At 48.9% G+C, this 15,367-nt stretch overlaps 1 protein-coding gene across 1 annotated transcript; it reads left to right on the forward strand.

Moving 5' to 3' along the window:
* Positions 1-556: 556 nt before the first annotated feature.
* LOC144937868 (flavin-containing monooxygenase 5-like) lies at positions 557-14,808 on the forward strand. Its single transcript, XM_078865410.1, has 9 exons — positions 557-716; positions 4,481-4,663; positions 5,170-5,358; positions 6,472-6,637; positions 7,844-7,986; positions 9,204-9,403; positions 10,048-10,409; positions 12,557-12,629; positions 13,697-14,808. Exons 2-9 carry the CDS (start codon positions 4,529-4,531, stop codon positions 14,040-14,042), a joined length of 1,614 nt encoding a protein of 537 aa, XP_078721536.1. The 5' UTR covers positions 557-716; positions 4,481-4,528; the 3' UTR covers positions 14,043-14,808.
* Positions 14,809-15,367: the final 559 nt, after the last annotated feature.

Raw genomic sequence — 15,367 nt, forward strand, 5'->3', positions numbered from 1 at the left:
TGACGCCGTGTGACGAAGGGGGGGGGGTCAAAAATCGTCCAAAATCGCGTGACGTCATTTATGGACGGCCCCTTTACAGCTCCTCGGATTCCTCCAGTATGAATAAACATTCTGATTCTGCAAGGCGGTCACCCATCCAAGCTCTACACAATCCCAAACGTGCTCACAGCTTCCCAGATCTGACAAGTTGGTCATAAGGCACAATAACTTGAGCATGCAATCTCGTATAACATCGGCAGCAGTACGTGTGGCCAAATCCCTATGTGTGTGCTGGGTCTGCACATCAAGCACTATTTCTGTTCACGTGTTTACCGCACGTGTCTGCACACCCACCCACCCATCCGTGTTAATCATTGGTATGAACTGGCCAGAGCTCAAAAGCGACAAACACATCGGGAAGCAACTCGATAAGAAGAAGAGTGAACGCAGCACGGGCACCGCTCTCTATTACGCATTCAAACGCGCACCTTTTTGTTTAATTATTTTCGTCGCCGTCGTTGTCATTGTTGCGAAACAATGGGTTGCCTACGTCATCCCTCGTCACACGCCCCTTTAGACCAATGCCGAGCTGAAAGTGTCCGCTTCGTTCCACGATCGACGTCCGCGACTCGACGAGCATCGGAATCCCCCTTTGAACCACAAATCATCGTAACACCTCGCCGGGGCGAGCGTGGGGGCGGTGGTGCTCGGACGAGGAACCCGGCGGACTGGATCGGGTAGGTAACGTGTCGAAGGTGACCGCGTCGCACGCGAGGAAGTGTGCCGAGTGGGTCGGCCGGCGCTCTGTCAAACACGCAGGCGATGCTCCTCGTGCTGCCAAGGTGGAGAGTGAGAGGTGGTGCGGTTGTGAACACGCAACTCGAACTGGGGACCCCAGGTGTAGTCAACACGGAGAGACTCGCATAGAGATACACAGAGACTCGTAGAGATACACAGAGACTCAGAGATACACAGAGACTCGCTCAGAGATATACACAGAGACACGCTGACGCATTAAAGACAAAGCTACATTCGTGAGATTGTGGCTAAGCAAACCAGTCAATAGACGAGGAATCATTGCAAAACTCCTGCACGAACAGCTGTCGTCTCTCTGCTGAAGCCCTCTCGTCTTGGCCATCGGCAGACCTCGACATTGGCCGTTTAGCTCGTGAATACATTGCTGCTGGCAAACGCGACAATATAACTTATGTGCATGGGGGATGATACGCCAGTGGCAGCGGATGAGTTTAAAAAAAAGTGATTGTACCTGTACACAGCATTCCAGTTCACGCGTGTATGGCACAAGGTTGCATCAAGTGCGTTTTGCTCCCACGCAAAGAACTCGGTGTTGTTACTTGATTACGCAAAAAGTCGTTCATCTAGGGCCATGCGTTCATGCGCATTGACTTGGCACGTGGATGTGTGCAGTTAATGCGAAGTGCTCGAATAATAGGGTCAATTGCATTATAAAGTGTAATTCATGGTGCCAGTGCATTGATGTTAAATGCAATACATAAGTACCGTGACATTATATGCAAATGTGTTGGAGGTAAGATGGTAACAATATTTCCCGGAAAAATAAATCGAAATTAAGTGTTAATACAACGGTGATAATGGAGGGTGACATGGGCATGTATCTGTCCGTCTTGCGCAAAGATTGTGTTGCAGTAATTTTCGAGGGATACAATAATTTTCTTTGAATGCTACATTTGGTAGGTGAGTGATTGGGTTGGTAGGTGGTGATGCATACTACAAATACCGTAACAAGAATTCAACAAATTCGTCAATAACACTGCCATAAACACGAATATAAAATTCGCCTGTTCATTAAATGTCGCTTCAAAACAAGTATTATAATGACAGTTGTAGATACGGTACTATACCATTAATTTGTGTTTGGTATAAGATGCAGATGGTCTGAGCCAATGTTATTAGTCCATACAGATGTCACCATGTATCCAGTGGTTGATGATTAACGTCTTTATTCTTCTGTCACGGCATTATCCAGACAGGACCTCCATAATGGCACGGACATTGATTGTACCTGCTTCGTCATGTGAATGAAAGTTACATTAAATCAATATCCCGTGATGAAATCGTGATAGTGGTACATGGTGGTGTAATTTTTTGCAACGAAAAAGATGTGAAGCTTAAGAATAACAATGATGATGGTCACGAACCAACCACAAGTGATGTTAAGTTTGTTTAAGGAACGCGAGAACGTGGTCGATCTCAGGGGAATTCACGTCAATGTCTTGACGTGATACAACTATACGATGTTGTTTGTTTGTTTAATGATATATGTGTGTGTGTGAGCTGCCTTACCGGCACAGTACGGTGCTGCAATGACTGTGGACTTTGATCGACAAGTCACTAAAAGATAAGGCAGGATTCTTTGTTTATAATACTCTGATAGGAGCCCAGTTAACGTGCACGGTGGACCATTTGTCCTCGGAGCGCAGTCTGTTTATGACACACAGCACTTCCAGATAAGAGTGCATTTGCTGACTGCTGCCAAAAAAAACTGTGTACAGTACTTACTACAAAGTACATTATTCAACAATGCAAGTTCAACACCCGATGCAGCTTGGAGAGTTGAATGGCGTTCAAAAGAACTCGCAAACACCTTGTTGTGAAATGCCCAAGGCAGATGATCCCTGGGTTTGATATTCCACGCAGCTCATGGCCCACACCCTAAACCGCATCCACTGCACAAAATCACGGCAGCAGATGCGGATAACCGATGCACAAATTGGAAATTAAAAACTCTCCAGTAGTGTGCGACTGTGGTCATCCAGAACAGGCCACACAGCGTACAGCGATGCAATTCCCGATCCACAAATACGAAGGAGACATCACAGCGATGCACTCCTGACGCTGTGTTCTGGGCTTGACCACCTGCATGTCAAATTATAGTTGTTGTTGTTGTTCTGCATCTATATCAACCATATACGAAAGAAGAAGTACATTATTCAAGTTACCGCTCTTGAAATTAAACAAACATAGGTAAAATAAAAAAAATCTAGAATTAAACAAATTGCTGTTAAAAAATGCATAAAGTGTAACATTAGTTGGAACGCTAGAATTACTATCCATGTGTCGAGGAGTATTGTGAGTAACCAATGAGAGGGCGAACAGAAGGAGGTGCGAGCGGGTTGAGAGCCAAGGATGACGTAACGTGACGGGTTACATAAGGGGCTTCGGAGAGCACCTTCAGGAACAGGGGCGGGGCCGAGCTGGGGGGAGGAGCCGCCAAAGGGGTTCTTAAGGGGGAACCCTCTTCTTGATTCTTTCGGTAAAGTCACGTAGATGGGAAATAATAAAATAATAAAAATTAAACATAATAAAATACAATTCTCACGACTTTACCGAAAGAACCAAGGAGATGAATCCCTGCAGTCACGGAAGCTTTAAATCGAAATTTAAGGGGGAACCCGTGACAAAGGCGGGGTCGTCGTGGGGAGCCAGGGTAAGGATCACCTGCAGAGGGTCTCTCCCTCGTCATAGAGCGGTGTTGGCTGAACCCCCGCTCCGGGCAGACGAGTGGGAGCGGCCAAGGGGATAGCCGAGGGTAGGGTCCCGTCGTATTCAGTCAGGGTCGACTGGAAGAAAGTCTCTCCTTCCTCGTCGCGGAGCGGTGTTGGCTGAACCCCCGCTCCGGGCAGACGAGTGAGAGAGCCAAAAGGGTAGCCGAGGGTAAGGCCCAAATAGTACTCTGTGTCTGGGGTAAAGGACCAAGATAGAGTGCACCTACACTGGTGTGAGTATAGGATGTTGAGTGTGACAGTGATTTTAAAAACGGCAACATCCCTTATAGTACTCCTCGTCTCCGCGTGGTTCTACTGCGCAACACATGTGTCGAGGAGGACTGTGAGTAGCCAATGAGGGATGAGCGTAAGAAGGCCGAGTGGATGGAGAGCTATGAGAAGGCCAAGGATGACGTAACGTCACGGGCCACGTAGGGGGACGTTTGGAAAGCACTTTCCAGAAAGTGGGCGGGGCCGAGCTAAGAGGGAGGAGTTACCGAGAGGGTTCTTAAGGGGGACCACGTGAGGGACACGTGAGGGACACGTGGTCGTCGTGGGGAGCCAGGGTAAGGATCGGCTGGAAGAGGTCTCTCTCCTCATTGAGGGGCGGTGTTGGCTGATCCCCTGCCCCGGGCAGACGGGTGAGAGAGCCTAGGGGCAGCTGAAGAGATCCCGACGTATATAGTTATCCCAAGTCCAAGTGAAGGACGGAGAATAGAGTGCACCTACACTGATGTGAGTGTAGGATGCAGTGTGAGAGCGTGTATTAATAAATGGCTGCCAGCCCTTATAGGATTCCTCATCTCCGCGTGGTTGTACTGCACTACACATGCATCGCAAATGGACAGGCCGCACCTTGCCGCGTGCCTTTTTCACAGACCACACGAGGACATATTTTTTTCAGTGCACAATATACTGCCCAAAATTGGGCAACACAAACAACGTGTGTTGAACTTCTTTCACACCGTATGTAGCCAGCCGTGCTAATCGAAGGTGCGCGGAAGGACAGCGAAGGAAACGCAATGAGCTGCAAGCGCGTGTGCATCATCGGCGCGGGAGCCAGCGGGCTCACTGCCATCAAGTGCTGCCTGGACGAGAACTTGCAGCCCGTGTGCTTCGAGCGAGATGACTACATTGGGGGCCTTTGGAATTTCAAGGTATGGGTACCGAGTCCTGTCCCCTGCAGATAATCGAGCATGGATTTTCACAATGATAAACATGGCGCATTCGAGGGCATAGGTCTGACATTTTAAAGAATTAAAAATGAGCAATTACATCCGATTCGTGAGTGATTTGGGGTGGTTATTGGTTAGACTTGATAGGATCCATGATGTTTTTCCCCCTACTTTGTCATGGATAAAAAGAGGGACATTTTGGTGGCGAGATGTTATCTCCCTCACCTTTGGAGTTCACGTCATCTCGGTCCCCGTGGTGGTCGCGTAGATTTTTCTTCTGGTCCTCTGTTTTTTTCCTCCACATTTATAAACATGCATTTAAAGAATTTGGTTGCTATACATTTCCACTTGATAAGCCGTTGAGCTCTCATTTGTGGCCAGGTCGCTTCTGAAAAAGAGCTGTATAACTCAGTGGGCTTTACCTGGTAAAATAAAAAGTAGTTTAATAGATCTCTCTCACTGACTACGTTGGGTAAACCCGCCAACAGGAACAGGTTCCAGGGGGACAGGCGAGCATCTATCGCTCCGTGATCATCAACACGTCCAAGGAGATGATGTGCTACAGCGACTTCCCCATCCCGGCCAGCTTCCCCAACTTCATGCACAACTCGCGCATCGTCGAGTACTTCCGCTTGTACGCCCAGCAGTACCAGCTGGAAAAGTACATCCGCTACAAGGTACGTGGCGGCGGCGTTGGCACGCTGCACCTGCGATGCAGAGGTGGCGCGTTCGATTCGATGGACTAGTGCGGCAGTTGAAACAATGGGCAAGTTTTTTTTTTAATCCCTCTACCCCCCCGCCCCTCCTCAGTCCGCCGAGTAGTCGGCCATAATTGGATACTCCACATCGAGTTGACGGGCAGGTCGCGTGTGGTGGGGTAGAGTGTGAGTATGATCCCACCTCTTGTAAGATGTCTGGCCGGCGTGTACCAATAGGCCAAAATATCCTCTAGAGCAGCGGTCCCAAACATTTTTGGCACCAGGGACCGGTTTCGTGGAAGACAATTTTTTCACGGACCGGGGGGGGGGGGGTTCATCATTGGGTCTCTCCCCCTTTTCAAAAAAGCTCTCCAGCGACGTTTGTTTTTTACTCATTGTGGCTACTAGGGGGTTAGAGCTTGTGGGCTTACCAACACTGTGACTGAGACAAGTGCGCAGTGCGGGAAAGAGGCGTGGATGGAAGTGGTAAATAATAAAATCATGGGCGGGCCACGCGCGGACTCACCATTCACCTCCTGCTATGCAGCCCGGTTCCTAACAGGTCACGGACCGGTACCGGTCCTGCTCTAGAGGAGGCCCTTCTGCCAGAAGTGGTGTGTGAGAATTTAATCGGAGGGCTGCACCGTTGCCATTCGTCAAAATGTGCAATGCATGCATGCGTGATTTGAAGCTTTCGTGACGGCAGGAATCCATACTCTTTGGCTATTTTGGTCTAACTACGTGACTTTACCGAAAGAATCACAAAGCATGCATGCGTGTTAGAGATCCCGGCAAAGCAACCATCGCCTAATCTTCTTTCGTACGGCTGATGTGAGACGCAGAGCAACAACTACAATTTCACATTCAGGTGGTCAAGTCAGACAACCGCGTCAGGAGCAGCGCAGTGTATCGCCGCGATGTCCCCTCCGCATTTGTCGATCAGGCACTGCGTCATTATACGTTGCGCGGTCTGTTCTGGACGACAGAGCAAGTCATCATGGCCTAGCCCTCATGAGCTGTCCGCATGGGAACGTTGTCTCGGGGGGCGCAGCATCGGCCGCGTTTGTGCGCTTCTGTCGGACGCTCCGCCAGACGGCCGTGAAGAGCTTGAAGCGGCGCGAGGACTTCGACACGTCAGGCCAGTGGGACGTCACCGTGGTGACGGAGGACGGGGCGGAAGAGTCGTCCGTGTTCGATGCCGTCATGGTGTGCACCGGCCACCACACGGACCCACACCTGCCCCTCGACTCCTTCCTCGGTACGTCCCTTTAAGCCACCATCCACCGGCGACAGAAAAACTCATCAGCAAGTTCGTCAGGCGCTTTCCGATGTGTGCACGTTTGTTGACCTCCTTTCGCAGCGTTGCGTAGCCAACCCTGCTAATCGGAGGTGCGGGGGGAAGGATAACGAACTAAACGCTAATGCAAATGTAAGGACATTCGTTTTGAATCTAAATAATTTTTTTACAAACACGTTTCCGGAACGAATTATGCTCGCAATCCAAAGTTTTACTGTAGTTGTACTTACTTGCCCGTGCTTAATTTGTGTTTCGATCGATTTACCTTCTAAAAAAATATGGCCATGCCTCACACCCCCAGAAAGAGCGTTTCGCGCCCGTAGGGGGGTGCGTGCACCTCAGGTTAAGAACCATTGATTCAGAAGGTCTCTCTGGAGCTCCCTTTAGCGGAGGCCCTTCCGTCGTCAGCGGCGTGAGCAGGGTAAATTGCACCCCTGCAACTGTATCCGCACCTTTGCCCCCGTGCTGGTATCATTTTGCAATCACAGATCGCCCTTGCTACAGAGATGCGATTGTCAATGGACTCTCCACTGCTTAAACATTTCTTTCTGTGTACAGCCGTGCCTCGCAGTGCTGCCAGGGTACACTCCTTGGCTTATCGCTTGAGCGTGTGGGAGGCTAACAATACTCCCAGCTACTTTAATTACTTTGCAGTGGCAGCACTTGGCAGTCCTTCAATGTTAAGGTGATCTTTCAGAGTACAACTATTGGATAGTGGCCAACACAAACTAAATCAACTTATATTGAAAAGAAAACGAATGTAAACCTGACTTTGGCTGTTTGATGAGTTTCAAGATTTTCACTTTGGTAGAGCATGCATAGTGCCCCCTGCTGTTATAGAGGGTCATGCTCTTTAGCTCCGAGATACGTCACCGGGTTGTGCAGCGTGTTGTTCATCTTGATGTCCGACGTTTCGCTCTCAATGCTGAGAGCTTCTTCGGGGAGTGTCACTTTGCCACGTCAACATTTTTTTGAATTGTCGCCTCTCTAGCTCACCCTAAATTTCGGCTCACTCTAAATTCCAGCTCGGCTAGAATTTCGACTCACCCAGAATTCCAGCTCACAATGAATTCCGGCTCACTCTGAATTCCGGCTCACCCGAGACAGGCTTCACAAGTTTTTTCTTCTTCTTTTTTTCACTTTTGGCTGTAACATTTCCCCTTGAAGGCATCGAGAAGTTTGGTGGCCGGTACATGCACAGCAAAGAGTACAAGGACCACAAGCCGTTCGAAGGCAAGAGGGTGATGGTGGTCGGGGTCGGTAACTCTGGCCTGGACATTGCTGTGGAGCTGAGTCGTCACGCCTCCCAGGTGACCGCACGGATTCTATCCAGGGCGGCGGCGCACGCCCGCAATCCACCACCGCGGAGGCGAGGGTTGGCGGAGCTTCCTACCCGTGAGCGGAGTAGGGCTGTCATACCCTGGCTCGCCAGGAGATGGCAGTGCTGTACAACAAGAATGTGAACTCCACCTGTTGCGTCTGCATGGGATAGAGTGTCTGCCCTCTCACATGCGTGGGTTTATTACAGGTACTCCGGTTGCCTCCCTATGTGCATAAACGCTCGCTAATTTGGTTGAAAGCATCTTCACATACAGAGAATTGAAGTGCAATTGTTGGCGTTCACGTCTTGGCAGCCTGTGGTTCCTGAGCGATTGTAAGGGGCCGTCCATAAATGACGTCACGCACCTGGGGGGGGGGGGTCAGACATTTGGGATGATGTGTGACGAGGGGGGGAGGGGGGTTCATAAATGTGACGTCACATCAAAATGCGTTCTACTTAATTAAATAGACGTTTTAATAAATGTTTTCTCCTACAACATCAGAGTGCAGCGCCACATTAAATACGCACTACAATGACAATTAAAGCGATTTGAAGCATGTTTTTTTTTTTGGGGGGGGGGGGGGCAGAGCTTTGTGACGTCATATTTGAGGGGGGTCTGACTTTTTGTGACGCCGTGTGACGAAGGGGGGGGGGCAAAAATCGTCCAAAATCGCGTGACGTAATTTATCGACGGCCCCTAAGATGCAATTTGCCCAAATGACGCTAAGTACAAATAATGTATTTGTACATTTGTAGAGGGAGCCAACAGGGGAAGGAGAGGAGAGAATGAATGAAGGGCATTCGATGGCGTGGGGATTGAAGGGGAAGGTGTTTTTGAGGAGAGACCTGAAAGCAGAGGGAGAGAGAGAGGGGTCAAAGCGGAGTTGCCTGGTGAGGGATTTTCAGAGGGTGTAGGGCGGGAGGGGCGATGTATCAGCTAAGAGAGTGGCCATCGATAGTGGGGGCGGGGGGGGCAGTGGACCTGTGGAACCAGGAGGAGGAGGCCACAGTCCGTTAAGATTAAGAGGACGACCCTGGGAAGGAGAGAGGAAAAAAAACAACAACAACAGGAACACCGGCAACATCATTATTATTCGCAGACCTCTTTCGATGCCAGCGTAGCGACACGTGTGTTGCCGGTCGCCCCCCTGCATCGCCAGGAATGTATGCCAGCGACGGCGGTGGCTGCGTTCTTTCGTGTGGCAGGTGTTTTTGAGCACGCGACGAGGTGCCTGGGTGATCAACCGCGTGGCAGAAGGTGGGAAACCCTTGGACATCGTGTACGTTCGGAGGACGATGGCTGCTTTCTTCTCGTGGTTGCCCACGGAACTCACCAACAAGATTGTCGAGCGAAAACTCAACGCTCGCTTCAACCACAGGGACTACGGCCTGCAGGCCACGCACAGGTGCGGGAGACGCAAACACGTGGCTGGCGTTAACGAGCGAGGCACCCACCTTGCACCGCAATTTGCCTGTGTGCACGGCAAGTGCTCGTTCAACGCGGTAGAGGTGCGTTCCTGAAAAGTGCCGCATTAAGCGACGAACGCACCGAGCAAAAACTATTTCCCCCTATGAACGTTGTAATGATAAAGTTTGGCGAGATACGATGTACTACTACGCACACCACACAGTGAAATGGCGGGGCAAATAACTTAGGCTACGGCACCGCCTTACTGTATCGTTCCGTGTACCGTATCATACTGCTCAGCAGCGCAGCTCAAGAAACTAGTTTATCGTTGACTGCTCACATGATTCGTTATAACGGCACGCATTCCGCGCTGTGCGAAAAGTATTCCCGAACGGAAGAACCGCGTTGTAGCGAAAACGCGTTGTAGTGTGAACACCGTGCGTTAAGCGAGGACTTGCCGTACGTCAAAAATAGCCAAAGGTATTTCCTGCTCGCATGAGCATTGAGGTGGTGGCTCATCTCTTGTCCATGACCCTGAGCCAGTTTTTTACTTCCCCACGAAGTTGGTTTGACTCAACTTCCTCCCCCCCTCCCACTAACCAGAATTTAATGATGATCTGGGATTGTGGCTCCACGTTTCAGGTACAACGGCCAGCACCCGTCGGTCAACGACGACCTCCCCAACCGCATCCTCTCGGGCACGCTCACCGTGAAGCCCAACGTGGCGTCCTTCACCGAGTCGGGCGTCGTGTTCGAGGACGGCACGCGGGAGGACATCGACTCGGTCATTTTCGCCACGGGCTACACCTTCCGCTACCCGTTCCTCGACACCGGGGAGCCAGGCCTGCTGCCCGTGAAGGGCAACCGGGTGTCGCTCTACAAGTTCGCCTTCCCGCCGCGCCTCGCGAGACCCACGCTCGTCATTGTAGGCCTCGTCCAGCCGCTCGGGGCCATCATGCCCATCTCGGAGATGCAGTGCCGCTGGGCTACTCGCGTCTTCAAAGGTGAGCGTTCCCCCTTCCCCAGCACAAACGCGCGCTCCGTCGACGGAACGCGGAGAGTTTCCGACTCGTACGCGCTTGCGCGCGATTGCCGCTGGGGGTCTGATCAACGCCGGGCAGGCGAGCGGGGTGGGGGGGGCGCTTTTGGGGCCGCGTGGATCGTGCAGCTTTGTTGAGCTGTCATTAGTGATGGCCAGATCGCTTCTGAAAAATAAGCTGATAGTTTAGTTTTAGTTGTATATTTCTTTTTTAAGTGATTTGTTTAGCTTTCCTATACTTTGCACTCCTATTGTGTTTTTGTATTGCTTGTTGTTGTAACTTTCTGACCTGCCCCAACTGGACATCTGTGGAAAAAGAGCTTACTGGCTCATCGGATTACTCCAGTATAAATATTCTGATTAATAATAATTGACATTTGTAAGGCAGACTTGATCCGTAGACCCCAATGCGCCGTGTATGGAAAGCAGGAAATAAGCAGAACCAGCTGGGTAATGGCCAGAACTAGTGGGGGGTAAAAGACAGTTTAAAGAGCTGAGTTTCCAAGACAGACTTAAATAGCTCTACCGACTCTGTCTCTGTCTCGTTAGCAACGGCAAAGCATTCCAAAGCTTGGGTGCTGCACTGGCAAAAGCCCGATCACCCCAGGAAGTGAGCCTTGACCTCGCAGGCGATGAAGACGAAGACCTCAGGGAACCCTGTTGGAGAATAAAAATGGATCGATTCCTGTAAATATTGTGGGGCTAACCCATCGAGTGCCTTGTAGGTCAGCAGCAATCCATCTCCCGGCACGGCAGTTGCAAACAAGGGTGCAGGTTTCCAAAATCCCACTCCGCCTCTGTCCACCGAGCAGTGTAAATGGACGCGCCACAGTCGTCCGATGGGTCGCGAGTGGTGGGGCGAAATGTGCGGACTCCCACTTCTTCCGAGACATCCAGCCGGCATGGCAGCGTATGTTGCACACTCGAAATGAAGGACGTGGGCAGGTGCTCCAAATCGAGGGCAAGCACATTTATTTTTTGTGTTAATATTAATCTTGTGAAGAACAGCACCGTCACTCTGTAAAATGCAACAGCACGTGTTACACGCAGCAATTCTTCCGAGTCGCCATTAACCACGTGGCTGGTTTACAAGTGCGGTTATTCATTAACCCTGCCAGCCACCTACAGGCCCGACTCAGTCATCACATGCTGCTGTACACACATGCATTGATGCACTGCACAGCACATCAGGACTTTCACAGAACCACACTTTACTCCCTTGCTGCACAAGGACATAATTAAAAGAGTGATCCATTGCTAATGTGCCACACGTAGACCAAATAGCCCCTATAAAGGAGCTCGCTCGAGTCCAACTCCAGTGGGGAGGCCCTTCCGCCACCAGTGGTACGAGCGAGCATCCGCGAGGCTTCGTTCACAATCTTCTGTCTCCATCCCTCCTCCTCCCTGTGCCCAGTCCCGCTTTTCGGTCCTTCTCCCTTCTTGCACCCCTCCACTGGAGTCAACTTCCACTGTCGCTGAAGCAGTCCCCCTCCTTAACCCTCCTTTCGTTTCTCTCTTAAAGCCTCACCTCGTCTCCATTGCCCATTACCCTGGCCGATCCACTCCTTCCCGTCCCTCCCCTCGCCTTTCGTGGCCCCCACGCACCCTCTTGTGGTGACTCATTCCATCGGCCCTGGCATTGCCTCTGACATCTAAAATACTCTATTCTTGTTACCTATTTCTAAACTATGTAAGGAGCCTTGAGCTAAAGCGTTCTATGAATACAATATAAAATAAGATAAATTAAGGGCTGCAATATCACCACCTTTTAGGGGCTGTAGCCTAGGGGCCTCGTACTTTTCGCTACCCCCCTCTTTGGCTCGATAAAATAAAATGTAGACTGCATTATAATGATAAAAATGCAATACTATAGCACTGCCATAGATCCTAAATATCATTTGACCTACCAGTTTTGTGCCGCAATTAAAATAGTTATATCTTTCATCACAATTAGTAGACCACATTTAAAAACTGAAAGTGGAATGACCAAGGTGACTGACGAAGGATTTTAATTTACAAGAGGGCTGCCCCCCCCACCCCCCACAAAACTATAACAGCTCTGAGCCTCCCACGAAACTAACCCTGTCACTGACACGTTGACGTGCGTCGAAGGTCTGGTCAAGTTGCCAAGCATTGCCGACATGATGGATGACATCCGCGTGCGGAAGGAGTCAATGGAGAAAAGGTAAGGACACGCAATTTGGTTTTATGCTCGTCAAGCAAATTTTTCCCTTGAAAGCTTCACAATATGCCGGTGGCTGTTCGCGGAAAGATCATCAGCAGTGTTTGGCCAATTAAATCGGCTCTAAACCTCCCAATGGTTTGTTTTAATCAACACACACATTTTTAAGAAGGCTTTTTCGCCAATTCTTATCGTTCATAATAACCACTGCTTTAAAGCTGCATTATGCAGGACCTTAACAATGCATAAAACATCTGTTTGTAAAAAATAAATATTCGAAGTATTTGTCACTTTACATTTATTATTGTATGCGCAAGCATTTTTGGAGGTTTGGGGATCTCCCAATGGGTTCTTTTCACATTGTGACAAATGCGAAACTTTCTTGGCATTTATTGAAGAAAACAAATCGATGTCTATCAGCAGCAATGGGACAAATCTTCAAAGCAGTGACTTTCATCCATTTTTCTCCCGAGATATAAACCAGGTCAAATATATTTTAGAAAGATTATGTAATCGTGCACTTCAATGACCTGCTCCTAAATCACTTTTTGATTGGTCCTACACAATAAAAATGTTTACATCTTTACACGCGAATTTAACTCGCCAAAAATGGCTCAGTTTTATTTTAAATCAACGTACAAACGTTTTAGAATGTGCATCAAGGGATGCTGCCGTGGTGGAATGGTTTAGTGCCCACGTGCAATTCCGAGGTCGCTCGTTTGATCTCCCGGCATGGCAATTGAAAGCATTTTGGCACGTTTATGAAATTCCTCCACCTCTGTTCACCCAGCAGCATAAATGGGTACAGCGGTTAGTCAGACTCGCAAGTCGCATGTGGTTGGATAGAGTGTGAGTTCTCCCACCTCTTCCAAGACACCTGACTTGAAAGAGTAGGCCAACCACTGCCTAGAGGATGGGCTCTCGAGAACGCGCTGTAATCGATGCCCTTCTGCCAGCAGTGGTGCGAACAAGCAATTGCAGGGCTGCACCTTTGCCACTTTTCTTTTTACTTGTAATTGTGTTAAGCCGCTGTGCAGAGGTGCAGACGCCACTACGTTCCCGCCCCGTAGGTACGTCGCCAGCCAACGCCACACCATTCAGGTGGAATACATCGACTACATGGACCAGATCGCCCAGCAGATCGGGGTGAAGCCCAGCTTCCTGCCGATGTTCCGGCAGGACCCGCGCCTGGCCCTCAAAGTCTTCTTTGGGCCCTGCACGCCGTACCAGTACCGCCTGGTGGGGCCGGGATGCTGGCCGGGCGCCGCGGAAGCCATACGCACGCAGTGGGACCGCATCGTCACGCCCACGCGTACCCGCTCCGTCGACAGCAATAACGCGGAGCTCTTGCGGATGCTGATCAAGATGTTCATTTGCCTTCTCGTGGTTGTGGCCGTCGTGGTTCAGTTTTTTTGAAACGCAAATCGCTTCCCGTCTCGGGAGTCAACCCGCGAAAGTCGGCTGATAATAGGTGATCGATCGTATCACAGCTGTAATCGATTTGTTGAAAGATTGTTTACCGATTCAAATCCGAGAACTGGCAGTGGCGTGCAGATAAGCAATGTCCTGGGAAAATGTTAACACCAACAAAAAGGTATTTCCCGACAAAAAAAATTGGAGAGAAAAAATATTGCATGGAGTGGCTGGTTATGATTTATCACCAGAAACACCTATTGCTATAATTTACTATATAACAACAAAATCATCATCATGCTGCTGTGCTTTATTGACATGTTCTATTCATTACCATACCACTAGAGAGATAACTGGAATATCTCGGTCCATACTTTCCATAGGAATGTGGAATTACCAGCACCGACTTTGGGCTGCAAAGATAACTTTAGCACATTCTTATGTGTGTCGGAATTAATGTAAATGCCACTGTATACTGTGCTGGACTTTGTTAGTCTTGCAACAATGATTTACATAATCAAAATATAAAAATGGTTTCGGGTTAGTATCAACTGTGAAGTATACTGCAGGTGTTGGGGTAAGGAATATTGGTACGTAAATGTGTAAGTGAATATCGTCTTATTTTGGATTTCTTTGGTTTGGGACAGTTTACATCTTTTGATGACCAATTGTAAATTTTGCACTAATATAAACACATTTTATATGGTAATACATACAAATGAGTATTTTTAAATCGTTGAATTGCAGTACTATTATGTATTGTTTTAATGGGGAAAATAACAATACTTAAAATTTTCAATATATTTGCTATTAAAAACGTGAATTAATATATTTTGTCTCTTTCTCCAATTTCATCCTGAATGCCATCACCATAATGTCATGAAATACAAAAAACACCGGAACTCTCAAGAGCACTGCGGAAGCAGCTGCCAAAGAACTACTGCTGAGATTTCTTCAAGTGACCTCTTATCCACAACTATACGACACCATTTTATTAAGTTAAATAAATTATTTTAATTATTTCAGCTGCCAACAAAGAAGTGCAAAAGCAAATTGAATCATGGGTTTTGTTGTATTCAGACATCGGTGATTTGAGAACCTAGTTTAAATAGGGCTGAGTCTAGGATTCAAACGCAGGATCTCAGCGGTACCAGCTCAGCACTTGTTAACAATAAAAACCTTAACACATGCTTCAATAGCACTGTGACCCTACAAGAAAAAAGATGTAACAGGCGATGTTCTGGGCAACTGCCCTTCAGAGCACATTCACTACTGACCACTAAGTAACCTGGTTACTTCTGCTATACATTTTAAAGCAATTCAACTAA

This window comes from Lampetra fluviatilis, chromosome 20 (assembly GCF_964198595.1).
Source record: "Lampetra fluviatilis chromosome 20, kcLamFluv1.1, whole genome shotgun sequence".
NCBI lineage: Eukaryota > Metazoa > Chordata > Hyperoartia > Petromyzontiformes > Petromyzontidae > Lampetra > Lampetra fluviatilis.

Coding starts and splice junctions, on each gene's coding strand:
- LOC144937868 (XM_078865410.1), top strand. CDS start 4,529: ATGAGCTGCAAGCGCGTGTGCATCATCGGCGCGGGAGCCAGCGGGCTC. Junction 4,664..5,169: donor GGGGCCTTTGGAATTTCAAG/GTATGGGTACCG, acceptor ACCCGCCAACAG/GAACAGGTTCCAGGGGGACA. Junction 5,359..6,471: donor AAAAGTACATCCGCTACAAG/GTACGTGGCGGC, acceptor ACGCTCCGCCAG/ACGGCCGTGAAGAGCTTGAA.